Raw genomic sequence first — 27,311 nt, 5'->3', positions numbered from 1 at the left:
GGAGGGAGCGGTTTGGGAGAGGCCCTCTGAGACGTCCCTCTGTGCAGTGTCGTCTCATGAGTCTGTTTTGATCGCTTTGACAGGTAACGTCTGAAACGACGAGCCTCCTGCACGCGCGGCTCACTTGCAGCTGTGAAGTGAACTCGGTTACATTCTGTTCCTGCTTTTCGCGCAGAGTATTTTTTTTGTGGCCAAGTCTCAGATTCCTTTTAGAGTCCGGTCGAGCCCTCGAATATTTTCTGTTCCCCTTTACAACCTTGTTTCCTGTTAGCTCACCTGAGGCCGTCGCAGGTTTACACAGAGCATCATCAGCTCGGGGCCTTTTGGTCTCAGAGGCCCCAAAGGGGACAGGAGACAAAGGGGAAGAAACAACATAAGATCCTGGTGCTTTTTGCCTTTTAACTTTAAAATCCGACAGAAAAGATCCACAGAGAGACAAAGAACTGAATTAGTCAGCATCTTATTGTGAAAATCACAACTTGTATTTCAGTCTGACAGCTCACTTTTGTGAGTCTGAAATGTTCATCGCAGCAGCAGAACACAGCTTGTGTTTGCCGTCGAGGCTCCGCCCTCATCACTCCTCACAGATTTATTCTACATGCAGAAATCTGAGCAGTGATGAGATAACACCTGAAACCCCCCGAGCCTGCAGGTGGATGCTGGGTGGTGGGGCTGAAAGTATGAGCGCAGCACTGGTGCAGGGCAGCGGTGGGAACGACAGAGCAAAGGGAGGGAGCGGAGATCCTGCAGCTTAAATAGACGCCACGTTGGGAGGAAGTGTTTGTCAGGTGATCGAGCGTGTGAAATCGGTGCAGCTCGAGTTGCCTGCCTGAACTAGCTCGCAGGCGTCGCTCTGTTTAGTAAACATCTTAAATAAGCTTCAGTTTGAGCCCATTTTAATCTTTAAAATGACTTCCTGTTGTTCCCTCAGTGTACCTTAAATCAGAGAGAACAGAACTGTCCGTCAGCGGATCGCACAGGGAACTTGTTTATAAAAGAGACTGTAGTGATACTCAGTACATCCCTCCTTGTCCTCTCTCATGACTCCAGAGTCAGACGAAGAGTACAGCGACGATGACGACATGAGCTGGAAGGTGCGCCGCTCCTCCATCAAGTGTCTGGAGGCGTTGATCAGCACTCGCCGGGACCTCCTCCTCTCCTTCTACTCCTCCATCTGCCCCGCCCTGCTGGCCCGCTTCAAGGAGCGCGAGGAGAACGTGAGGGCCGACGTGTTTGCCACCTTCTCGGCTCTGCTGAGGCAAACGCGACCGAGTCACCACGTCAGCATCGCGGCCGGGTCAGACTCAGGTGTGAGCAGGGAGGAGGAGCCGGCGGTCACCATGCTGAAGAAACAGGTACCACATGTACAGGCAGTGATGGGACTCACAGGATGTCAAAGTTTCAGACGTGGTCCTCGAGAACAAAAACCTCATTTGGAAGCACTTTGTGTTATATTTGTTGAAAGTGTGTCAGACATCACCTGAGCTCCTATCAGAGCCGATTCTTCATCATGCTCACGAGCGAGCCGGTCAGACAGGAGGGAAAGTTCCACATGAAGATGATGCACCGCCTGCCCATGAGGCACATCATGTTCCTGTGTCTTTCCAATCTGTTTTACTCTCAATGTTCTTATCTTCAAAGCTTCACTTTATTTATGTGACAAAATGATGCGTCCTCCTTCTCCCGCGCTATGAAGGATCCATCAGGTGTATCTAGCGTTGGATATCGATTGGATTTTAACGATTCTGTTTTATGATTCATAACGATTCTCGATTATAATTCTTTGAAGGGCAGGGTCAAAACCTGCGCATGCTTTTTTGCAGAAAAAAACGTGCAGGGCCTCGCACCTCTGAAAGGGTCGCACCTCTGAAGGGCCTCGCTCAGGGTCCGCAGCAACATTGCAAAGTAGCCCAGTTCTGCAGGAAACCCTTGGACCTGGCCACCAGGCCTCGCATCCGGACTGTTGTTGACATGATTCTGATTCTGAGATTAAATTCCTGTTGGTCAGTTCCATTATGCGTCGTAATAAGACTTTAAAACACATCACACTATGATACAATACAACACGCTCAGAGAGAGAGAGGGGCGGAGCTGCTGCGCAGGCGCTCAGAGGGAGGGAGGGAGCGGGCGAGTACGGACTGAAGTGATGACGTGAAGTGAAACTTTGTTTGATCATGAAGCCTGATGCTCCTCTGCAGCTCTGTGTTCTTATGTCATATGGGCGTATGACAACGTGAGGAGACGGAGTTTATACTTTATACTAACTGTGCACAGAAATACAGACAGATCGTTATTGAGCACGAGAAACACAGATCGGTGTCCTCACTGCGCTGCATGATTACAGCCGCCGTCTCTCCCCCTTGTTGGATCATCCCATATTAAAAACTTAGATGCAGTCTCCTTACTGAATAAATACAGACACAACCTATGACCATGATTTATGCGGCTCTGCCCGAGTGAAATATGTTTAGGATGGATTAAAATTTGTTCTAATTTTGGATGTCCGACCCGAGGTGCATCCTCTGTGGCCCCACGTATCCTGAGATTCATTACGCGCCAGTTCCAACGAGATGGCGACTCTCACGCGGCCGAGGAAGACGCTTTAAATGTCAAAGTTTTTGGTTTCAACTCAATCGAATAGCTCGCGACACAAATATTAAAAGAACACGAGGGGCCTTAAAACAAATTCTTTAAAATAATAGGTGAAGTTATGAGACGTTAGTTATGCTAGCTAGTTTGCCAGCTAACTAGCTGTTGCTAGGCGACAGGAGCTGTACTTTGTGACGCAATGTTGGTGACGCAAACATGGACACATCTGCACACCACATGTCAGAGATAAACATCCACTGCAAACTGTCAGGGCAAAATGTTTGGCAGCTTCTGTTTCAGTTCCAGAGACATCAAGATTCTCTGCACAGCCATGAGAAGAAATGAAAATGTAATGTGGTGAGAAACACACCGATTTATCATTAAACCGTGTGTGTGTGTGTGTGTGTGTGTGTGTGTGTGTGTGTGCGTATGTGTGTGTGTGTGTGTGTGTGCGTGTGCAGGTGCCTGTGATAGTGAAGGTTCTTCACAGACAGCTGAAGGAGAAGAGCCCCAAATCTCGACAGGGCTGCTTCTGTCTCCTCACAGAGCTCGCTCACACTGTGCCTGGAGCCCTGGAAACACACATACCTGCCCTAATACCAGGTACACACACGCACGCACACACACACGCACACACACGCACACACACACAGCATTTCAAATCTCTCTTTTATGCTTTTATTTCTCACTCATTTGCACTACAAACCTTCCAACATCTATATTTTCTTTTCCTTTTCCTGCTTCATTTTCTCTCATTTTCCTTCGTCTCTTTATATGTATCTGTCTTTATCTCCTCTCTCCATCCTCTGTCCTCCTCCCTCCCTCCGTCCTCCTCCCTCCGTCCTCTGTCCTCCTCTCTCCTCCCTCCGTCCTCCTCCCTCCTTCCTCTGTCCTCCTCCCTCCATTCTCCGTCCTCATCTCTCTGTCCTCCTCCCTCCGTCCTCCTCCCTCCGTCCTCTGTCCTCCTCCCTCCATCCTCTGTCCTCCTCCCTCCCTCCGTGCTCCTCTCTCCATCTTCTGTCCTCCTCTCTCCTCCCTCCATCCTCCTCCCTCCATCCTCTGTCCTCCTCCCGCCGTCCTCCTCCCTCTGTCCTCTGTCCTCCTCCCTCTGTCCTCTGTCCTCCTCCCTCCATCCTCCATCCTCCTCCCTCTGTCCTCCTCCCTCCATCCTCTGTCCTCCTCTCTCTGTCCTCCTCCCTCTGTCCTCCTCCCTCCGTCCTCCCTATGCCCTCCTCCCTCCGTCCTCCTCCCTCTGTCCTCCAGGCATTGTCTTCTCGCTGACAGACAAGTCGACGTCGTCCACCATGAGGATCGATGCTCTGTCCTTCTTCCACGTCCTCCTCCTCACTCACCCTCCTCAGGCCTTTCAGCCGCACATGCAGGTTCTCTACACGTCTGTTAAAACGCTGCTTTGGGATATTTGCAGGCTGATTTGGAATCTGCATATTATTAGAAGAGTGACGTGCTGATATGAATGATGTGGGACGTGCAGCCTGCAGCCTTGTGTTTAAATGTAACTGATCTGTTTCTGCTCGTTTGGTCTGTTCACACAAGAGGTTTTCAGGTCTCTGTGTAAAAGCTGCAGTGGTCAGAACTCATCACAGTTCATAACAGAAACACTGACAACAGGTGCTCTTAATGTCTGCGTGGATGCTGATGAACTTAGCAGCAGACTGACGTGTGTCACCGCTTCAGAAAGATGTTTGATTGTAGTGGAAGAAGTGCTCAGAGCTTTACGCTCAAGTAAAAGTAGAATTAGCATTAAAGTATTCAAAGTACTCCTTACTCTTCTCCTTGTTCAGTATTTAACCTCTGAACTTTTTGAGTTTGTGTTTATGACTAAATTAAAGGTTAAAGTTCACGAGGGAAATCGTTCATAGAGACTTCTTTTCTTTCCTGCAGGTGCTGCTGCCCCCGGTGGTGGCGTGTGTGGAGGACACCTTCTATAAGATCACCTCGGAGGCTCTGCTGGTCGCGCAGCAGCTGGTCCGAGTGATGAGGCCGCAGGGACAGAACGCTGCGGCAGCGGGGGGGTTCGACCCCAAGCCGTTCATCAGAGAGGTACGCAGGGCCGGGCTGGTTTCTGCTCTGATCTGTTGTTGGCTGTTTTTACTCTGCAGACGGTTCATTTGTTCAACTATAGCGACAACAGTCAACTCACCACTCACTGACACTGTGCTGTAACCGTGGCTGCAACTCTTCTACAGCTGCCTCCTGTTCGGAGTCGGATTCCGGTTCGAACATGTACGGTCGTACACTTAAAGCTGCCGGTTGTCGTTCAGGAGCGCGAGCCATGTTGACTTTCACTCTGAGACCGCCCTCCGGGACCGCCAATCAGAGCAGTGCCTCATTATCATATCATCCCCGCCCCCTCAAATGTCTGCTTAGTTAATGAGGGCAGAAAGAGGGAGGGTGAACACGTCTCTCTTTTCTATTCTTGTTTTAAAGGGTTTAAACAGCTAAAATGAGCATGATAGGGGACCTTTAAGTTGCTTCTTAATATCGGTCCCATATTGGTCGGGAGTCCACTCAATACTTTTAATAAGATCATTTAATAATATTACACACTGTCAATCAGTCCCAGCATCACAGACGGCTGCTGTGATGCTCTGCGGTGCTGCTAACATCGTGGAGTCTGAGCATGCACTTCTGGAACAACATGATGACACCCGTCCGACTCAACCCAAGTGAAGTTTACAAAACAAATACACCACTGCCAATATATCTGTTGTGACTTTATGTGGTGTATTAACAAGGGTTGGGCTAATGAGTTAGTTAAGTTATTATAAGTTAATACGTTTATTAAGTTGGTAGTTCATGTGAAACATTTAAGAAGGATTGGGTTAAAACAAGAGTTCATTTCTTTATATATTTGATTTGGTGAAGTGATAAGTACAGGAGATCATTCAGAGGCCAGATGCCTTAAGTAATGGTTCATGGACTTCATTACCCATAATGCCATGGTGGAAAACGTAAGGGCAATGTTGAGAAGTTAGGAAAAACGTCATTGTTAGCCGCAAGCAGTACTCGTCGTTAACACAAGCTAACGTGTTTGCCACCTTTTTTATTTCACTAAAGAGAATGTCTTTGAGGGTCAGAGTCTCTTCTCGTCATTTTTGAAAGTAGTTGGATTAAGCTACAACAATATATGCCTAAAAACATTAGCCAGTTAATATACATACATTTGTCACAACACCTGATCAATCGTTGACTGGTCAGAAGTTTTGTGACCTAATTTCTGTCACGGCTGCGATCAGAAGAGCTTCTTTTACATTCCTGTTCTAGTTATAACTCAGGTATGGAAACAGAACTTGAGACAGCTGTGATATCAGTCATAACTTTACTGCAGCACAGACACAGACATGTTTACTGCTTATTTTTTCCTCTTACTTTGTATTCATATTACTTTAGCATTAAGTGATGCTGCGACATAAAGCAAGCAGACATCTTGTTGTCAGAGGACAGTCAGCATGCGTCTATGTTCAGTACAGGCCTCCTGCTGTGTTCAGTTGATCTGTACCATGTGAGTTAGAAAGTCACAGGCTCTGGACAGAGTGAGGTCGACCAATGTAAAGGATTAGTTAAACACACATTGTCTGTGGATTTAAAGAGACAGTCGACGAGTCCTCTTTTTTTAGTGTTCGATCTCTGAAACTTAAAAAACACAAGATTTTGTTTCTCCAGGTTTTTTCTGTGACCCTGAAGAGGCTGAAAGCAACAGACATCGACCAGGAAGTGAAAGAGAGGGCTATTTCCTGTATGGGTCACATGGTGTGTCACCTTGGCGATCACCTGGGGGCGGAGCTGAAGGGTGTTTTGGCGATCTTCCTGGAGAGGTTAAAGAATGAGATCACGAGACTGACAGCAGTGCGGACCATCACCCTCGTCTCTGCTTCTCCATTAAAGGTTTTAAATCACAGCCGTTACTCCACTTTCATTTTCCATGTAGACATAAAAACACTTTTCCAAAGAAGACTCTGTTTCTATCTTCCCGCCTTTTATTCCCCCAGATCGACCTGTCGTCCATCCTGTCGGACGCTCTGTCTGTGCTGGGATCCTTCCTGAGGAAGAACCAGCGAGCTCTGAAGCTGGGCACGCTGGCGTGTCTGACCGCGCTGGTCTCTCATCACGCTGCCAGCATCAAAGCTGCGGCCCTGGAGCCCGTGCTGAGTGAGCTTCCTGCTCTGGTGGACGAGAGCGACATGCATGTGTCACAGGTACGGGACACAGTTTAACACCAACACGTTGTTCATGCTCCATCCAGCAGAGAGAGGGTTACACTTATCTTACATTTAAGTTATTTATCTTTTGTTTAATCTGGTCAGGCGAAGATGTAGCAATGAAATATAGTTATAATAATAAGAATTATTAAATTGGGTAAATCTGTGTGGGTGCATGATTGTGCAGTCAACCTCCTTGGCAGATATAATCATTATTTTCCTGTTGATCTGTGAGTTAACCTTCCTGAATACAAAGTGCCTTACATTAAAGCCACATGCAGCAGTACACCTGTCGCTTGTCTCTGTCCAGGTGTCCGTCTCCCTGCTGACCTGCTTGGCCAAAGCGTGTCCTTCCTCTCTGGCGAAGATCAGCTCCTCCGTGCTGTCGGGCGTCTTCAGACTCGTCCATTCTCCGCTGCTGCAGGGTGGAGCGCTGGCTGCCATACTGGACTTCCTGCAGGCTCTGGTGCTCTCCAAAGCCAGTAACACGAGCTACAGGTGAGACAGTGCGTGTGGGAGCGATGTGTTGGTTCTATTGAGGCCCGAACACAAAGAGTGCAAACTAGCAAAAGTCCAAAAGTGTTCTGGTGGGAAAACTGTCGAGTGTTGAGATGACTGCCGTGTTTCTTTGTAATGAGGTTGTAATAGTGATTGAAATGTGTTGTTGTTGGATGAAAGCTGCAGATTAACAGATATTGTTGCAAATTTTCAAATGTGACGTAAAAAACGAGAGTTCATAAATCCTGTGTTTCCCTTGAGATCATAAACAGAATTTATCTAATCAAGAGACGTGAAAACGTCCAACAGCAACAGTGCTGGCATTCCTTCAGGTGATAAGGAGGCTTTTACAACACATTGCAGTCATACATCAGCATGTTCAAGCTGTTTACAGTCAGAGAGGCTCCATGTTCACAAGGAAGTCCTGACTGTGTTCAGAGACTGATTTCCTAATGATTACAGAACGACCTTTTGAAGGGAATTTAACTAGATTTACACGAGAATACAGCTCAACGCCCAACGCTCAACGCTCACAGCTCAACGCTCAACGCTCAACGCTCACAGCTCAACGCTCAACGCTCAACGCTCAACGCCCAACGCTCACAGCTCACAGCTCACAGCTCACAGCTCAACTCCCAACGCCCAACGCTCACGGCTCACAGCTCACGGCTCACGGCTCACGGCTCACGGCTCAACGCTCAACGCTCACAGCTCAACGCTCACAGCTCACGGCTCACGGCTCAACGCTCAACGCTCACAGCTCAACGCTCACAGCTCACAGCTCAACTCCCAACGCCCAACGCTCACGGCTCACAGCTCACGGCTCACGGCTCACGGCTCACGGCTCACGGCTCACGGCTCAACGCTCAACGCTCACAGCTCAACGCTAACAGCTCACAGCTCAACGCTCACAGCTCACAGCTTAACGCTCAACGCTCACAGCTCAACGCTCACAGCTCACTGCTCAACGCCCAACGCTCAACGCTCACAGCTCACAGCTCACAGCTCACAGCTCAACGCTGAACGCTGAACGCTGAACGCTCAACGCCCAACGCTCAACGCTCAACGCTCAACGCTCAACGCTCACAGCTCACAGCTCACAGCTCACAGCTCACTGCTCACAGCTCACAGCTCACAGCTCAACGCCCAACGCCCAACGCTCACGGCTCACGGCTCACGGCCCACAGCTCAACGCTCAACGCTCACAGCTCAACGCTCACAGCTCAACGCCCAACGCTCAACGCTCAACGCTCACAGCTCACAGCTCAAGGAGGAACCTTGTCAGTCACATGCATCAGTTTGATATTTATTTACATCAGTAAGGAATTCAACCATGCTCCCTCCTTTACCTCTCCTGTCCTCCCTCCTTTACCTCTCCTGTCCTCCCTCCTTTACTTCTCCTGTCCTCCCTCCTTTTACCTCTCCTGTCCTCCCTCCTTTCCCTCTCCTGTCCTCCCTCCTTTTAGCTCTCCTGTCCTCCCTCCTTTACCTCTCCTGTCCTCCCTCCTTTTACCTCTCCTGTCTTCCCTCCTTCCCCTCTCCTGTCCTCCCTCCTTTCACCTCTCCTGTCCTCTGTCCTTTACCTCTCCTGTCCTCTGTCCTCCCTCCTTTCACCTCTGCTGTCCTCCCTCCTTTACCTCTCCTGTCCTCCCTCCTTTCCCTCTCCTGTCCTCCCTCCTTTCACCTCTCCTGTCCTCCCTCCTTTACTTCTCCTGTCCTCCCTCCTTTTACCTCTCCTGTCCTCCCTCCTTTCCCTCTCCTGTCCTCCCTCCTTAACTTCTCCTGTCCTCCCTCCTTTTACTTCTCCTGTCCTCCCTCCTTTCACCTCTCCTGTCCTCCCTCCTTTACTTCTCCTGTCCTCCCTCCTTTTACCTCTCCTGTCCTCCCTCCTTTCCCTCTCCTGTCCTCCCTCCTTTTACCTCTCCTGTCCTCCCTCCTTTACTTCTCCTGTCCTCCCTCCTTTTACTTCTCCTGTCCTCCCTCCTTTCACCTCTCCTGTCCTCCCTCCTTTATCTTTCCTGTCCTCCCTCCTTTACTTCTCCTGTCCTCCCTCCTTTTCCCTCTCCTCTCCTCCCTCCTTTCCCTCTCCTGTCCTCCCTCCTTTTACCTCTCCTGTCCTCCCTCCTTTACCTCTCCTGTCCTCCCTCCTTTTACCTCTCCTGTCCTCCCTCCTTCCCCTCTCCTGTCCTCCCTCCTTTCACCTCTCCTGTCCTCTGTCCTTTACCTCTCCTGTCCTCTGTCCTCCCTCCTTTCACCTCTCCTGTCCTCCCTCCTTTACCTCTCCTGTCCTCCCTCCTTTCACTCTCCTGTCCTCCCTCCTTTCACCTCTCCTGTCCTCCCTCCTTTACTTCTCCTGTCCTCCCTCCTTTTACCTCTCCTGTCCTTCCTCCTTTCACCTCTCCTGTCCTCTGTCCTCCCTCCTTTCACCTCTCCTGTCCTCCCTCCTTTCCCTCTCCTGTCCTCCCTCCTTTACCTCTCCTGTCCTCCCTCCTTTCACTCTCCTGTCCTCCCTCCTTTCACCTCTCCTGTCCTCCCTCCTTTATCTCTCCTGTCCTCCCTCCTTTACCTCTCCTGTCCTCCCTCCTTTCCCTCTCCTGTCCTCCCTCCTGTCCTCCCTCCTTTACCTCTCCTGCCCTCCCTCCTGTCCTCCCTCCTTTCACTCTCCTGTCCTCCCTCCTTTACCTCTCCTGTCCTCCCTCCTTTCCCTCTCCTGTCCTCCCTCCTTTCACCTCTCCTGTCCTCCCTCCTTTACTTCTCCTGTCCTCCCTCCTTTTACCTCTCCTGTCCTCCCTCCTTTCCCTCTCCTGTCCTCCCTCCTTTTACCTCTCCTGTCCTCCCTCCTTTACCTCTCCTGTCCTCCCTCCTGTTACCTCTCCTGTCCTCCCTCCTTCCCCTCTCCTGTCCTCCCTCCTTTCACCTCTCCTGTCCTCCCTCCTTTCACTCTCCTGTCCTCTGTCCTCCCTCCTTTACCTCTCCTGTCCTCCCTCCTTTCCCTCTCCTGTCCTCCCTCCTTTACCTCTCCTGTCCTCCCTCCTTTCACTCTCCTGTCCTCCCTCCTTTTACCTCTCCTGTCCTCCCTCCTTTACTTCTCCTGTCCTCCCTCCTTTTACCTCTCCTGTCCTCCCTCCTTTCACCTCTCCTGTCCTCCCTCCTGTATCTCTCCTGTCCTCCCTCCTTTACCTCTCCTGTCCTCCCTCCTTTCCCTCTCCTGTCCTCCCTCCTTTACCTCTCCTGCCCTCCCTCCTGTCCTCCCTCCTTTCACTCTCCTGTCCTCCCTCCTTTACCTCTCCTGTCCTCTGTCCTCCCTCCTTTCACCTCTCCTGTCCTCCCTCCTTTATCTTTCCTGTCCACCCTCCTTTACCTCTCCTGTCCTCCCTCCTTTCCCTCTCCTGTCCTCCCTCCTTTATCTCTCCTGTCCTCCCTCCTTTACCTCTCCTGTCCTCCCTCCTTTCCCTCTCCTGTCCTCCCTCCTGTCCTCCCTCCTTTACCTCTCCTGCCCTCCCTCCTGTCCTCCCTCCTTTCACTCTCCTGTCCTCCCTCCTTTACCTCTCCTGTCCTCCCTCCTTTACCTCTCCTGTCCTCTGTCCTCCCTCCTTTCACCTCTCCTGTCCTCTGTCCTTTACCTCTCCTGTCCTCTGTCCTCCCTCCTTTATCTTTCCTGTCCTCCCTCCTTTCCCTCTCCTGTCCTCCCTCCTGTCCTCCCTCCTTTACCTCTCCCGCCCTCCCTCCTGTCCTCCCTCCTTTCACTCTCCTGTCCTCCCTCCTTTACCTCTCCTGTCCTCCCTCCTTTCACTCTCCTGTCCTCCCTCCTTTACCTCTCCTGCCCTCCCTCCTGTCCTCCTTCCTTTCACTCTCCTGTCCTCCCTCCTTTACCTCTCCTGTCCTCTGTCCTCCCTCCTTTCACCTCTCCTGTCCTCCCTCCTTTCCCTCTCCTGTCCTCCCTCCTTTCACCTCTCCTGTCCTCCATCCTTTACCTCTCCTGTCCTCTGTCCTCCCTCCTTTCACCTCTCCTGTCCTCCCTCCTTTATCTTTCCTGTCCTCCCTCCTTTACCTCTCCTGTCCTCCCTCCTTTCACCTCTCCTGTCCTCCATCCTTTACCTCTCCTGTCCTCTGTCCTCCCTCCTTTCACCTCTCCTGTCCTCCCTCCTTTATCTTTCCTGTCCTCCCTCCTTTACCTCTCCTGTCCTCCCTCCTTTCCCTCTCCTGTCCTCCCTCCTTTACCTCTCCTGCCCTCCCTCCTGTCCTCCCTCCTTTCACTCTCCTGTCCTCCCTCCTTTACCTCTCCTGTCCTCTGTCCTCCCTCCTTTCACCTCTCCTGTCCTCCCTCCTTTCCCTCTCCTGTCCTCCCTCCTTTCACCTCTCCTGTCCTCCATCCTTTACCTCTCCTGTCCTCTGTCCTCCCTCCTTTCACCTCTCCTGCCCTCCCTCCTTTACCTCTCCTGTCCTCCCTCCTTTCCCTCTCCTGTCCTCCCTCCTTTCACCTCTCCTGCCCTCCCTCCTTTACCTCTCCTCTCCTCCCTCCTTTCACCTCTCCTGTCCTCTGTCCTCCCTCCTTTATCTTTCCTGTCCTCCCTCCTTTACCTCTCCTGTCCTCCCTCCTTTCCCTCTCCTGTCCTCCCTCCTGTCCTCCCTCCTGTCCTCTCCTGCCCTCCCTCCTGTCCTTCCTCCTTTCACTCTCCTGTCCTCCCTCCTTTACCTCTCCTGTCCTCCCTCCTTTCACCTCTCCTGTCCTCCCTCCTTTATCTCTCCTGTCCTCCCTCCTTTACCTCTCCTGTCCTCCCTCCTTTCCCTCTCCTGTCCTCCCTCCTGTCCTCCCTCCTTTACCTCTCCTGCCCTCCCTCCTGTCCTCCCTCCTTTCACTCTCCTGTCCTCCCTCCTTTCACCTCTCCTGTCCTCCCTCCTTTCACTCTCCTGTCCTCCCTTCTTCACCTCTCCTGTCCTCCCTCCTTTACCTCTCCTGTCCTCCCTCGTCCTCCCTCCTTTCACTCTCCTGTCTTCCCTCCTTTACCTCTCCTGTCCTCCCTCCTTTCCCTCTCCTGTCCTCCCTCCTTTACCTCTCCTGTCCTCCCTCCTTTCACATTGCCTGTCCTCCGTCCTTTACCTCTCCTGTCCTCCCTCCTTTACCTCTCCTATCCTCTGTCCTCCCTCCTTTCACCTCTCCTGTCCTCCATCCTTTACCTCTCCTATCCTCTGTCCTCCCTCCTTTCACCTCTCCTGTCCTCCCTCCTTTATCTCTCCTGTCCTCCCTCCTTTACCTCTCCTGTCCTCCCTCCTTTACCTCTCCTGCCCTCCCTCCTGTCCTCCCTCCTTTCACTCTCCTGTCCTCCCTCCTTTCACCTCTCCTGTCCTCCCTCCTTTATCTCTCCTGTCCTCCCTCCTTTCACTCTCCTATCCTCCCTCCTTTCACCTCTCCTGTCCTCCCTCCTTTCACTCTCCTGTCCTCCCTCCTTTCACTCTCCTGTCCTCCCTTCTTCACCTCTCCTGTCCTCCCTCCTTTACCTCTCCTGTCCTCCCTCGTCCTCCCTCCTTTCACTCTCCTGTCTTCCCTCCTTTACCTCTCCTGTCCTCCCTCCTTTCCCTCTCCTGTCCTCCCTCCTTTACCTCTGCTGTCCTCCCTCCTTTCACATTGCCTGTCCTCCGTCCTTTACCTCTCCTGTCCTCCCTCCTTTCACCTCTCCTGTCCTCCATCCTTTACCTCTCCTATCCTCTGTCCTCCCTCCTTTCACCTCTCCTGTCCTCCCTCCTTTATCTCTCCTGTCCTCCCTCCTTTACCTCTCCTGTCCTTCCTCCTTTCCCTCTCCTGTCCTCCCTCCTGTCCTCCCTCATTTACCTCTACTGCCCTCCCTCCTGTCCTCCCTCCTTTCACTCTCCTGTCCTCCCTCCTTTCACCTCTCCTGTCCTCCCTCATTTACCTCTCCTGTCCTCCCTCCTTTACCTCTCCTGTCCTCCCTCCTTTCACCTCTCCTGTCCTCCCTCCTTTACCTCTCCTGTCCTCCCTCCTGTCCTCCCTCCTTTATCTCTCCTGTCCTCCCTCCTTTACCTCTCCTGTCCTCCCTCCTTTCACCTCTCCTGTCCTCCCTCCTTTACCTCTCCTGCCCTCCCTCCTGTCCTCCCTCCTTTCACTCTCCTGTCCTCCCTCCTTTCACCTCTCCTGCCCTCCCTCCTTTACCTCTCCTGTCCTCCCTCCTTTACCTCTCCTGTCCTCCCTCCTTTCACCTCTCCTGTCCTCCCTCCTTTACCTCTCCTGCCCTCCCTCCTGTCCTCCCTCCTTTCACTCTCCTGTCCTCCCTCCTTTCACCTCTCCTGTCCTCCCTCCTTTCACCTCTCCTGCCCTCCCTCCTTTCACTCTCCTGTCCTCCCTCCTTTACCTCTCCTGTCCTCCCTCCTTTACCTTTCCTGTCCTCCCTCCTTTCACTCTCCTGTCCTCCCTCCTTTACCTCTCCTGTCCTCCCTCCTTTCACTCTCCTGTCCTCCCTCCTTTACCTCTCCTGTCCTCCCTCCTTTCACTCTCCTGTCCTCCCTCCTTTACCTCTCCTGTCCTCCCTCCTGTCCTCCCTCCTTTACCTCTCCTGTCCTCCCTCCTGTCCTCCCTCCTTTACCTCTCCTTTCACCTCTCCTGTCCTCCCTCCTTTCACTCTCCTGTCCTCCCTCCTTTACCTCTCCTGCCCTCCCTCCTTTCACTCTCCTGTCCTCCCTCCTTTCACTCTCCTGTCCTCCCTCCTTTACCTCTCCTGTCCTCCCTCCTTTCACTCTCCTGTCCTCCCTCCTTTCACCTCTCCTGCCCTCCCTCCTTTCCCTCTCCTGTCCTCCCTCCTTTATCTCTCCTGTCCTCCCTCCTTTACCTCTCCTGTCCTCCCTCCTTTACCTCTCCTGTCCTCCCTCCTGTCCTCCCTCCTTTACCTCTCCTGCCCTCCCTCCTGTCCTCCCTCCTTTCACTCTCCTGTCCTCCCTCCTTTACCTCTCCTGTCCTCCCTCCTTTCACTCTCCTGTCCTCCCTCCTTTCACCTCTCCTGCCCTCCCTCCTTTCACTCTCCTGTCCTCCCTCCTTTCACCTCTCCTGCCCTCCCTCCTTTCACTCTCCTGTCCTCCCTCCTTTACCTCTCCTGTCCTCCCTCCTTTACCTTTCCTGTTCTCCCTCCTTTACCTCTCCTGCCCTCCCTCCTTTCACTCTCCTGTCCTCCCTCCTTTACCTCTCCTGTCCTCCCTCCTGTCCTCCCTCCTTTACCTCTCCTGCCCTCCCTCCTGTCCTCCCTCCTTTCACTCTCCTGTCCTCCCTCCTTTACCTCTCCTGTCCTCCCTCCTTTCACTCTCCTGTCCTCCCTCCTTTCACCTCTCCTGCCCTCCCTCCTTTCACTCTCCTGTCCTCCCTCCTTTACCTCTCCTGTCCTCCCTCCTTTACCTTTCCTGTTCTCCCTCCTTTCACTCTCCTGTCCTCCCTCCTTTACCTCTCCTGTCCTCCCTCCTTTACCTCTCCTGTCCTCCCTCCTTTCACTCTCCTGTCCTCCCTCCTTTCACCTCTCCTGCCCTCCCTCCTTTCACTCTCCTGTCCTCCCTCCTTTCACTCTCCTGTCCTCCCTCCTTTACCTCTCCTGTCCTCCCTCCTTTACCTTTCCTGTCCTCCCTCCTTTCACCTCTCCTGTCCTCCCTCCTTTCACTCTCCTGTCCTCCCTCCTTTACCTCTCCTGTCCTCCCTCCTTTCACTCTCCTGTCCTCCCTCCTTTCACCTCTCCTGCCCTCCCTCCTTTCACTCTCCTGTCCTCCCTCCTTTACCTCTCCTGTCCTCCCTCCTTTCACTCTCCTGTCCTCCCTCCTTTACCTCTCCTGTCCTCCCTCCTTTCACTCTCCTGTCCTCCCTCCTTTCACCTCTCCTGCCCTCCCTCCTTTCACTCTCCTGTCCTCCCTCCTTTACCTCTCCTGTCCTCCCTCCTTTACCTTTCCTGTTCTCCCTCCTTTCACTCTCCTGTCCTCCCTCCTTTCACCTCTCCTGCCCTCCCTCCTTTACCTTTCCTGTTCTCCCTCCTTTCACTCTCCTGTCCTCCCTCCTTTCACCTCTCCTGCCCTCCCTCCTTTCACTCTCCTGTCCTCCCTCCTTTACCTTTCCTGTTCTCCCTCCTTTACCTCTCCTGTCCTCCCTCCTTTCACTCTCCTGTCCTCCCTCCTTTACCTCTCCTGTCCTCCCTCCTTTACCTCTCCTGTCCTCCCTCCTTTCACCTCTCCTGCCCTCCCTCCTTTCACTCTCCTGTCCTCCCTCCTTTACCTCTCCTGTCCTCCCTCCTTTCACTATCCTGTCCTCCCTCCTTTCACTCTCCTGTCCTCCCTTCTTTACCTCTCCTGTCCTCCCTCCTTTACCTTTCCTGTCCTCCCTCCTTTCACTCTCCTGTCCTCCCTCCTTTACCTTTCCTGTCCTCCCTCCTTTCACTCTCCTGTCCTCCCTTCTTTACCTCTCCTGTCCTCCCTTCTTTCTTCCAGTGTTGTTTTTGGCAGCTTCTTTAGACTCAGTCTTTAGACAGAAACGTTTATTAGTTTTAGTCATAGTTTAGTTGTTTTTACCCTTTTTTAGTCGACGACATCTCAAAACATTTGAGTCCAGTTTTAGTCACTAAAAGGTCATCACATTTTGGGGCTGTGTCCACTAACAACCTCCACTGCAGTTTAGTGTTTTCCAACCTCCGCATGAAAACGCACCCAGCGTCAGCTGTTTGTCTCTCAGTTGAAAATAGTTCAGCCTTTGGAACACCGCCGCGCTCGTCATCAGGGACTTTAAGCAGCGACGGCTGAAGGACGGCTACAGCGCCCGTGAAACATTTCAACAACGGGTTGCCATAGTGATAGAAATCTAACGTCACTAAGCAACGATTTGTAACTTTGTAACTCTTACGACTATTTCAGCTACGTTAATTTATGACACAAAGGTTTAGAACGTTTTAAATTGTTGACCTTTGAATCTGGGAGACATGGAGGACGATGAGTGTCTCGCAGAAATAACAGGAAAAATGGTCGAATTAGCCGGTGTGTTTAACAAATATACCAATAATCCATAAAACTACTAAAGGCAGAGTCGAATATAAACGAAATGACTGTCAAACACGATAAAAAACATATCATACCTGCTTTCACTCTGACGTTGTACTGACTACAGCAAACCTGTCTTTCTCCCGTAGTAGACAGCTGGAAGTGGAACTTTGAACAACTGTCGCTGCTGTTTAAGTCCCCAATGTCAAGTCTCTCTCACCGACCAGTCAAAATCAAGAAGGGGCGGGACTTCAGATATCAACTTAGTCAACAACAACGGCGGAGGAGAAGCTCATCCTTTTGTTTTTCTGAGGGTACATTTCCAGGTGTAGACGCCGGGACACGATTCATTTATGTTGTTTTCATGTTTTTTATGTTGTTTTCATGTTTTTTATGTTGTTTTCATGTTTTTTTGTAAAATGTCCTCGAACAAAAGCAAATATTAAGCGCACAGAGCGATTTAAGACTTTATTCTCACTACAGAGGGAAGCGGAAGTGCCATAACTTTCGTCACCTAGCAACAGTAAGCGCCGGTGAGGAGTGCTCAGAAATGGAGGTTGTGGGCACCGGCAGAACAAAACACACCACAAGAGGACACAGATCCTTTATCATACTTTGAGTCAACACGTTTTCTCTCTTGAAACTAAGTTCATGAGCCTGACACAGGAATCAGAGGTGACAGGTTGTACCAAGTGTTTGAATCTGTGAGGCAACATTTCACTGTCTGAACGCTCGTACTTGTGTAATATCCTGAATCTTTACCTCAAATAAACTAGCTTCAACTCTTCCACTGATTCTTCCACCTACGAGGCCACAGGGCGTCTCTCCGTCTCCCGTTACTACAGGGCATTAAATAAATAAAGTGTGTCCATCTGTTCTTTGCGTGGATGCCGTCATGTTGTTGTCATGTTGCTGCGCTGGGACATCCTCACCTGTATGTCAGGGATCTGCACGGCCCTCAACCAATCAACCAGTTACAGGGATAAAGTGCTTTGACAGATTAGACGCACGGTCGGGGAAATATGGATTTTGAACATCCGACGGCCACCACGACATTTCAGTCCGTCCCATCTCATGAGTTCAGTTCAGTTTTTATGATCAACAATCTGTTTTTAGCTCGTCAACGTCTCGTCTTCGTCATGGAAACAACACTGCTTTGAACCTGTCTTCCACCTCTCCCTTTCCCTCTCCTCATCTCGTCTCTTCTCCTCCCCTCTACGCTTTCCTCCCTCTCCCGTCCAACCTGCTCCATCCTTCCTCTCAGCTCTCCTCCTCCCCTCTACGCTTTCCTCCCTCTCCTATCCAACCTGCTCCATCCTTCCTCTCATCTCTCCACTCTTCTCCATCCTCTCCTTTCTCATGGCCTCTCATTAACTCTCTGTTTTCCTCTCCTCTCTCTCCTCCTCTCTCCATATCCAACCCGCTTTATCCTTCTTCTTCTTCTCCCCTCTCCTCCTCTCAGTCAGCTGCTGAAGGCCCTCATGGATCCCTTTCGGAGCTCTCAGTGCTCGGTGGACGGCTCCGCCCCCCACAGACAGTCCTTCCTGTCTGTGGCTCGCTGTGTGGCCGCTCTGTGCTCCTCCTGCCCCAAAGAGACTCCAGGCACCGTGTCCGGCCTCCTGCAGGAGGTCAGCGAGCGTTCGTTATATTCATTATTTCTTCCTGTGTGTTTCTGTAACTCCTCCCGTCTCCTCTCCGCAGGTGAAGAATCCCGGGTCTCCGGAGTCTGCTCGGGTCCTGGCTCTGTTGTGTTTGGGGGAGGTGGGGAGGAGCGGCAGCCTGGGAGGAAGTAAGGAGGTGCAGGGGGTCATCCTGGAGGCCATCTCCTCCACCAATGAGGAGGTGAGACAAGCATGCTTCAAAGGCTGCGAATAACTGAAACTTACTTTTTTAATAAATGTTTCTTTTACTGCGTTCCAAATACTTCGTTACAAGTCACTAAACTGTCCTCGTGTTTGAGGTGCTGGTGTTCAAAGCGAGACAGTTGGCGAGCAGCTGTGAGTCCTCCAACAAGCACAAAGCAACTTTTCTTCATATTTTAATGAAGAATTCACACTTTGTAAAACTGCAACAAAACACAAAGAGCTTGATTAATAAAAGTAAAGATTGCAATCAGTAAGGCCCAATGTAAGGCCACAAATCTTTAGAGCTAGACATGCTGAGTCACACTGCTAGCTAACAGCTCTGCCTGCTACTAAATGACTACGTTCACGATAACCAACTCAAAGAATCTTATTTACATCAAAGAAATCGACACCATCGTACTTACAGACAAATAGTGTCCAAGCCAACAGTGGAGAACTCAAACTGCAGCAGCAGCAGCAGAAGCAGCCCGTCCTCTACCGCTCTGAACTGGTCCTCAGTGAAATCCTCTCCTCAAAGCTGGTGCTTCAAAATGACCAGGAGGGGGCAGCATGAAAACAAGACTTAACTCCACAGTTCAAAATGAACTTGTTCTACACAGAACAGAACAATCACGATAATATACGTTACAGTGTTTTAGTTTTAGACCCCTGAAGTCAAACACAACCTCCACATGTGCAGCTCACCCTGAAGTGTTAATGGATCCTACTTTCCAATTAACTACAAGTGAGAGTTCAAATCAACCAGAAAAAAGACATTTTGAGCTTTGAAACATTTAATTTAATCTTCTGGATTAAACTCAGTTTAGAGTGATTTTTTCAAACATGTGTTTCCTTGGGCTGCACGGTGGTGCAGTGGTTAGTGCTGTTGCCTCACAGCTAGAAGGTCAGGTTCTTTCTGTGTGGAGTCTGCATGTTCTCCCCGTGCATGCGTGGGTTCTCTGTGCTTCCTCCCACCGTTCAAAGACATGCTCGTTAGGTTCATTGGTGACTCTAAAATTGCCTGTAGGTGTGAGTGTGGGTGTGGGTGCGAAAGTTTGTCTGTCTCTATGTCTGTGATTGACTGGCGACCAGTCCAGGGTGTACCCCGCCTTTCCATGACAGCTGGGATAGGCTCCAGCCCCCCCGCGACCCTGAACAGGATAATGGATGGATGGATACGTTGATAAATAAAGTGTTTCTGGGGATTCTGATAAACCGGCACCCCAGCAGTCAGTCATCTCTGTGGATGGTGCAATGTGTAGGTTCTTCTTACAAAAATATCTGTTGAACGTCAGAGAAAAGTTTCCTTATTGGGACGTGTTGACAAAAAGTTGAGATATATGAAGGGGGCGCTCTTTCCAAATGTCCCAGAGACAAACACTGTGAGAACACCCAACAGAATGAATAAAGGTGTTTCAAATGATCGCACACAGCTTCACACATTTGCCTCTTTTTAAATATTAATCGTGTCCGGGGTTTTTGTGACGCCAGGTGAAGACGGCGGCGTCCTGCGCGTTGGGCAGCATGGCGGTCGGCAGCCTGAACGACTACCTGCCCTTCCTGCTGAAGGAGATCTCCTCTCAGCCGCGCAGACAATACCTGCTGCTGCACTCGCTCAAAGAGGTCATCAGGTGAGTTCTGTTTCTGTGTCAGCGCTACCTGAGCTTTTGTTCTCCTCGTATCTTTCTGAATGTATTCACTGACAGTGCTGCACAGGAGAAAGTCAGTTTGGCGCCCTCGAGTGGCAGTGACAGAAAATGTATAAACTTTGTAGAAAGAAATCATGCAGAAATCAAGTCATAAACATTTCTGTTGCGTAGTGTGCAGCGCCCAGTCGGGTTTTTGAGCCAATCAGAGGATAGATGTAAAAAAAGAAAGTTGAATTTAAAGCTTTTTCTTGAAGCTGGTTGAACAGACGTATTTTGATCATCACACTCTTTGTAGCGTTCACCAGATTCTCTTTAAAGTTTGGTTTCTCCTCCTCTCCCTCTCTCTCTGTCTCTCTCTCTCTCTCTCTCTCTCTGCTCAGCGCCTGTCCAGCCTCCAGTCTCTCGCCCCACGTCGAGTCCATCTGGTCCCTGCTGTTTCAGAACTGTGAGTGTCAGGAGGAGGGGACCAGGAACCTGGTGGCTGAATGTCTGGGAAAACTGACGCTCGTCAACGCTGACCAACTGTTACCTCGACTGAAACAGCAGCTTAAAACTGGTGCGATGTGCGAGGAGGGGGAAGTGTGTGTGTGTGTGTCTGTGTGTGTGTGCGTGTGTGTGTGTGTGTGTGTGTGTGTGTGTGTGTGTGTGTGTGTGTGTTTGATGGTGCTGCTGTGTGTGATGATGTGATGACGGAGATCTGAGCGGCAGGTTGGTCTGTTTGTTTGCTCATCCATCCAATGCGCTGGATCAGACATACCTTTAAAAATAAAAGCTCTCTAGTACAACAGCCCCTCCCACTCTGACGTCTATAATAAACAGGAAGTAGAATTATTACCTCTCTGATTGTCAGTAAAAACATTAGAAGCTAATATTATTAACAGATTTATGAGTTGACCTATCTCAATTTTTATATGAATCATTTAAAGATGTTTAAAAGTTCTTCATATGTTTTCTTTGTCAAATCTTGATGTGTAAAATAATGAGATCTGTTAAACAGGTGAACTCTGAACTCTTCTGGAAGTGATGATGAATAAAAGTACTAAAGTACAGACAGCACTTGAGTAAATGCAGACAGTTACGTTCAACCAGCAACACTTAAATTATTAATGAAGCAAAAAAGAATCTTTGTCATGTTTTCTTTTTGTCGTAAAGCCGAAGCTGTGATGTGACGAGACTCAGCGCTGCTTTCCCGTCATGTCACTCTGTGTTGTTGTGTTAGAGTAACTGTTAAGGATTCATTCATGAGACGACACCTTATTAAACACGACTCCTCCTCCTCGCAGGTTCTCCTCTGGCTCGCAGCACGGTGGTGACGGCCGTCAAGTTCACTATCGTTGACCAGCCGGCTCCCATAGACGCCCTGCTGAGAAACAGCATCGGTGAGACACACAGGCGCGAAAACACGCGGCTGTTTGAGTGAAGACAGGACAGTTTCCTTTTGTTAAGACTGTTCAAGTCTCACTGAAGGAAACGTTAGAGCGTCTCTCACATCTCTTTTAAAACTGTAAAACAGAACCATTCATTCAGTATGTTTATGACATGTGTACATTTAAAGATTATTATAAGGTCCTCCTCATGAACAGAGCCTTTAATGAGCGAGGATCCAGCTTATCTAACAACACTGCAATACTCTCAAATACGGCCCAAAGCTATGAACACTTCCTGTAAATATCAGGGAGCCAGGTTGATCACTAGTTTTATAAAGTCTGTCACTACAACGTCCGTCCCCGTACAGGCTTTGATTAACTTTGCACTGCTGCACTTTAAATGTTGTGTTTTAATTTATTATTTCATTTAAACTTCAGCTTTCTTTATGTGATATATTCCATCTCTTTGATCTTGGTCTTTGTTTACATCTCGGTTTTTATCTTTTTTCATTTGTTTTTTAATCTTATTGTTTAATTTCCACCTTTTTATGTCTTTATTCTTGTTTTGCAGTCCATCCTGTCGGTCTTTTCACGTGCATTACTTTCCTTATTGTAAAACATTTGAGCTGCGTTTGTTGTACGAGCAGTGCCATTTAAATAAAGTGAATTATTATTATCTGTAGCTTCAGTACAGCATGAGCAGAGGGCTTCCATTCTGACCGGAGAGATCCCCTGTACACTGAAATGTATCCGCGGTCGCCTTAGAGAGAAAAGAAACGGAAACAAACTTTGTAAACACGTGTCAGTTCATCAGAGGGCACACACACAGGTTGGTGCTGCTTTCAAGCCAGAGGTCTCCAAATGTTTTCACCTGAGAGCTGCTTTGAAAAAAAGAAAGGGACCAAGAGCTGCTTGCGTCACCTCGCTGTACCTGCTGGTGGCGCCCCGTGTTGGTTCTTTTGTCCACTGAAACGTTGGTACCACAGATGAGGCACACACACTTCACTCCTTCACATTCGTGAATAAAAACGTTCCCGCCCCCCCGTGGAGATGGTGTGTGTTCTGCTTTTTCTTGGCGTGGTCGCCCTCACTGTCCGTCATAAATCTGGATAAACAGGCTAACGGCCCTGAACTCCTCACTTTAGCTCACCTAGCTAAACCTTGTCCCGTGTTGAAACCAGCGCCCCACCTTTCAGAAGATTTAAGGCTCACCGCTTCAGCTCAGGGGAGACGCGAGCCCCATGTACAGAGGCAAAGTCCTCAACGCAGCAGCCCCGCGTTCGACTCCGACCCTGGGCCTTTTGCTGCATGTCATCCCCGCTCTCTCGCCCCATATTTCTGACTCAATCCACTGTCCTATCATAAAGACAAAAGGCTGAAAAAAACATAATCTCATAAGAAAAAAACCTCTAACTTGCACACACGAACACACAAAAGTCTGTGTTTTCAGTGATGACCTCTCCGTCCGGCAGGTGACTTCCTGAAGACGCTGCAGGACGGGGACATCAACGTGCGCCGCGTCGCTCTGGTGATGTTTAACTCTGCAGCTCACAACAAGCCGTCTCTGATCCGTGGTCTGCTCGCGTCAGTGCTGCCTCACCTCTACAAGGAGACCCAGATCAGGAAGGACCTCATCAGAGAGGTGGGTTAGCCTGTCGGGATGTTTAACCTCCGTGCAGACGTGTGACTCTGCGTGTGTGTCTGCAGGTGGAGATGGGTCCGTTCAAACACACGGTGGACGACGGTCTGGATGTGCGTAAAGCTGCGTTCGAGTGTATGTACACGCTGCTGGACAGCTGCCTGGACGGGCTGGACGTCCTGCAGTTCCTGGATCACGTGGAGGAAGGACTCAAAGATCACTATGACATCAGGGTGGGTGGAAAACACAGAGAAAATACTCTGATAGAAGATCCAGTCAGATTCATGTTCAGCTGTTCTCTCCTTTCTCCTCCTCTTTATCTTTAAGGCCTCTGAAACACTCCAAACTGTCTCTTCTACCTTCTGACTCTTTTCATGTGTGTCTGTGTGTCTGTGTGCTCTAGATGCTGACGTTCCTGATGTTAGCCAGACTGGCGTCTTTGAGTCCAGCTGCTGTTCTCCAAAGACTGGACCGACTGATAGAACCACTGAGGGCCACCTGCACCACCAAGGTGAGGGGAGCAAATTCACACGTTTACTTTACTCCTACAAGTTTAAACGCAGGATCATTTTTGTCCATTGGCCATGGATGAACACGACACGCACATTTTTGGCCTGCAAAGTCACACGCCGGCTGAGATGTGGCTTAGAGCAGCGCTATGGACCCAGAGTTTGCAGAGATGTAATGACAATAAACAAGTTAAGATGAAGCTGAAATAACGACATCATGATGCAGATTTGTAAAAAGCAGAAAGAACGCTCTCACGTGTGTCTGCCACACGAGACAAGATAACTTATCTAACGCTCGTTATTTTGGATGGAGTTTGGATCTACCATCTCTGCTGCAACCTGAGGACACCAGCAGCACCTCAAAGCACGCCGTCACACAAATGTCACGTTTAAGTCCAAAAAATTCAACGCGCAAATTTGCCTTTTTTTCTGAAGTACAATTTTCAAGTTATATTTTGTCTCTTTTCTCGACTCACTCGGCTGGATTGGGCTGCAGTGGTTCAGGTTTGATAGTCTGATGAGGTTTTCCAGTTAGCTGGCACACGTGACGTTTTAATATACGCAGAGACATATTTTTTAAATGTTTAAATGTTTTAATAATCTCAAAGATTTTCATGTAAATAAATGTCTGTTAAGTCACTATCTATCACTGAATGAGGTAACACAATGGTGACTGAGCCTATGGCCCACTGATGAAGGCCTTTGCATTTGCAGTATATAGTATTATTATGGACTGGGTGTCTGGTGCGACTTTCACAGAACAAATCAGTAGCGGCGCCCAGTTAGTGACGCGTTTTCCACCAGCCAGCAGTGGTTGGTCTGTTGCAACCGGAGCCGACCGTGGACGTCACACATGCAGCACTGTCTGGATATCTGGGAAGTGTGCTCCTGCAGTTACAGTTTATCGCCACAGGTGCCGCCAAAGAGAACGAACCTGAGATCTTCGATATTACAACTTAAAGGATGTTCAGGTTTGTGTCTGTGAAGGTTCTCAGTCATGGTCGTGGTAAGGGAAGCTTAATCCAAAAGGCAGCTGGACTTGGTTGAAGATGTTTCACCTCTCATCTGAAAGGCTTCTTCAGTTCTAACTGACTGGACGGCTGCCTCTGTGTTTTAGTGCGCATTGTTTTGTCTTGTTTTGTTTGTAAATACTGTTTTTTCTGACAGTAGGAGCACTGCTGTTAAAGAGCTTTTTAACAGTAGCCATCTTGGATCGATTGAAGAGGCTTATATTTGTAGCTCCGCCCATCAGTCAGTGTAGAACTGAAGAAGTCCAGCTGCCTTTTGAATCAAGCTTCAATGTTCAGGTACTTTTCCAAACACCAACGTGTCCACTCTCATCAGGAGGATGAAACTTCACTCGTACCACCTTCTGCAGAACATCCCCTTTCACACAATCCTCCCCCACAGGGACCCATTTTCTGAACAGCAATGCATTTTGCAAAAAGTAAGCAGTCACAGCACCGCTAACCTCAGAAGCAGATTCAACACGTTCAGACACTTCCTTCAGAGAGGAATCGCTGCGTTGCTCCTGCACGACCTCACTGTGTGACAGCAAAGGAAGCTCTGACAGAGAAGGGGCCTCAACAGCCACATCCTCACGACTGTCAGGGGCTTTTGTTTGCTCTGAACTGTAGCTGTGCTGCCGACATCTCCAACCACAAAAACACATTTAAAATGGCATTTATATGCTGCTGCATGTCACCCCCACCTGTCACGCTCCTGTCTAGGGGAGTAGATGTGCAGCATTAAGGTACATGAAATGTTCCCTCCCCGGTCCCCAAACCAACGGATTTCCTATATATACAAACAATTTATTATAAGTCACAAAACACAAAGCAATAACACTAACGTCAGCAAAAAGCTTAGGGTGAACATAAGGCCCAAAAACTAAAGAAAGTGTCTACGTTCTAATTCTAAATGAAACAAATGAAACCAATTTACATTCGATAAACCGAACTCGCTACCTTAAACAAAAACAGGAAAAGAATAGATTCTAAATATATATAAATAATAAATATAACTAAAACTAATCCGAACAATCAATTCCAAGTGATTAATTCACAAGTCAATAATGTTTGGGAGGCTGAGGACCGAGCGCTCTGCTGCTGCCAGTGGATCGCCCAGCGTCTGTGAGAAAACCAGACTTGCTGAAAGGCTCTCCCCTCCTCACCGCTCCACCTGTGACGGACAAACACAGATCCACAAAACAACAGAGCACACACTCGCACACAAACACAGTCTCCCCAAAAACTACAGAACTACGGTCAGGGCTGTAACACCACCTCTCCTCTCAAGATGTCCTGTCTCTCTTCAGCTGTCCTATAAAAAAAACAAAGGCCAGAAAAATCATCTTTTTCAAAAAAAGCTTTTATTTTGTTCATATTTTACAGTTTTCTTTGGAGGGAGGAAAAAAAAGACCACACCCATTAAGGAGAGAGAACGTGTACAGCATTTCTTAACATTGTTGTGTAATATGTCATCTTTGTTATAGAGGATCTTTGATCAAAGCAGCGACAAGGTGGGTGATGTGGAAAAATAAAGTAATAAGAGTGAAGACCGGGACTGTGTGTTTTTATTTTGATGTGTTTAATGCAGGTAGTTTTGAAAGTGCATTGTGATGACACTGAAATGACCCCCCCTCCTCTCCCCCCGCCCACAGGTGAAGGCGGGGTCAGTGAAGCAGGAGTTTGAGAAGCAGGAGGAGCTGCGGCGCTCGGCCATGCGTGCCGTCGCCGCCCTGCTGGCCGTCCCCGAGGTGGAGAGGAGCCCCAGCATGGCCGACTTCGCCAACCAGATCAGAACCAACGCGGACATGGCGTCCATCTACCAGAGCGTCCAGGGCGGGGAGGGAGGGGGCTTAGCACCCACAGAGAGCATGGACATGAGCTAGACGCTGGTGATGGAAGACGTGTTTGACTTTGATCTTTTTTTAAAGACACAGGGTAAAAAAACAGGAGATGACATGTTATAAAGGGATGTCCACATGTGTCGCACCATCACAGCTGTGTTTTGTAAACTGGGTTTTTTAGAATAAATTTCCTCCCTGGCAAAAATAAATTTCATGATTTGGTGAATTTCACTGAATTCATTTTTGTGTTTTTCCCAGAAACATTTGTTTTTCATTTAGTTATCATGAAATAAAGTGGAAGCAACACTTTGAAAACCACAGTGCAGTTTGGGCTTCATGGATTGTGCCTCAAACGTCGTGACCTATATGCATGTTTACCATATTTAAATGGTACCGACAAACAGGAAATGTGGGTGGTGAGGTTAAACGTCCTGTCAGAAGGACAGAATACCAAAGGAAGAGTTCGTTAGAGGTGTTTAAGGCCCAGTTCAGATCAATGATTCGCAATTCATTCAGCCAATCAGGAAACAGCATAAATTGGCGTAGGCAGCCTGTCTCTGGCGCTGCAGTAGCCAAAGACGGCTCCAGATCCTTTCTTTGCTAACTCTCCGTCCTCAACGTTTATTAATCAGTGTTACAGTAACATTGTGAGCATGTCGCTGTCATCCACTTCTTTTTAGAAGGATAACAGAAATCCAGCTAGTTAATTCATGTAACCTGGGCCTAATACTAATGTTATATAATATTAACGCAGAAGTAGTGGGGTATGTCAGTGTGCGTCGTTGCTATGGAGACAGTCAGCTGTGTCAGTGTGCGTTGTGTTGCTTTGATGTGCACGGCCCAGTTCGAGAACGATCACATGTCGAGGGATTCTTTTGGCAGCTGCGTCCGGTCTCGTTGTGAATCATTGATCTGAACTGATCTCAACAGCATTAAAAGGGTCAGTTATGTTTACAGGTTTTCCACTTGAACATCATTTTGTGGCTTTTATACAAATGTGAAGTAAAAAAAAAGGAAATGAAGTTAGGCATATTTTTAAAAGAGGCCTCTTAGTTTGAGCTGTGACGTTTTTATCACAGAAAATGTTGAAAATGAGCTTCCTACCTTTAATCCAGGTGCTCAAATTATAGTTT

General features: G+C 49.4%; 1 protein-coding gene across 1 annotated transcript in view; it reads left to right on the top strand.

The window, feature by feature from the left end:
• Nucleotides 1–26,371, top strand: part of cand2 (cullin-associated and neddylation-dissociated 2 (putative)) — a 31,212-nt gene extending 4,841 nt beyond the window's left edge. Inside the window, exons 9-24 of the mRNA XM_069678298.1 lie at nt 1,051–1,355; nt 3,051–3,192; nt 3,853–3,971; nt 4,492–4,650; nt 6,274–6,495; nt 6,600–6,806; nt 7,120–7,307; nt 17,782–17,947; nt 18,021–18,161; nt 19,655–19,794; nt 20,193–20,368; nt 21,096–21,191; nt 22,652–22,821; nt 22,887–23,051; nt 23,222–23,329; nt 25,990–26,371. Coding sequence (XP_069534399.1) covers nt 1,051–1,355; nt 3,051–3,192; nt 3,853–3,971; nt 4,492–4,650; nt 6,274–6,495; nt 6,600–6,806; nt 7,120–7,307; nt 17,782–17,947; nt 18,021–18,161; nt 19,655–19,794; nt 20,193–20,368; nt 21,096–21,191; nt 22,652–22,821; nt 22,887–23,051; nt 23,222–23,329; nt 25,990–26,220 — 2,735 coding nt within the window. The 3' untranslated portion in view covers nt 26,221–26,371. The remainder of the gene's footprint in view (nt 1–1,050; nt 1,356–3,050; nt 3,193–3,852; nt 3,972–4,491; nt 4,651–6,273; nt 6,496–6,599; nt 6,807–7,119; nt 7,308–17,781; nt 17,948–18,020; nt 18,162–19,654; nt 19,795–20,192; nt 20,369–21,095; nt 21,192–22,651; nt 22,822–22,886; nt 23,052–23,221; nt 23,330–25,989) is intronic.
• The last annotated feature ends 940 nt before the right edge of the window (nt 26,372–27,311 follow it).

This window comes from Semicossyphus pulcher, unplaced genomic scaffold (genome assembly GCF_022749685.1).
Source record: "Semicossyphus pulcher isolate SPU_LCO1_2020_fin unplaced genomic scaffold, fSemPul1.0.p SCAF_3, whole genome shotgun sequence".
NCBI lineage: Eukaryota > Metazoa > Chordata > Actinopteri > Labriformes > Labridae > Semicossyphus > Semicossyphus pulcher.
The sequence above is the reverse complement of the archived record's forward strand: the minus strand, read 5'-3'. Positions and strand labels throughout refer to the sequence as shown.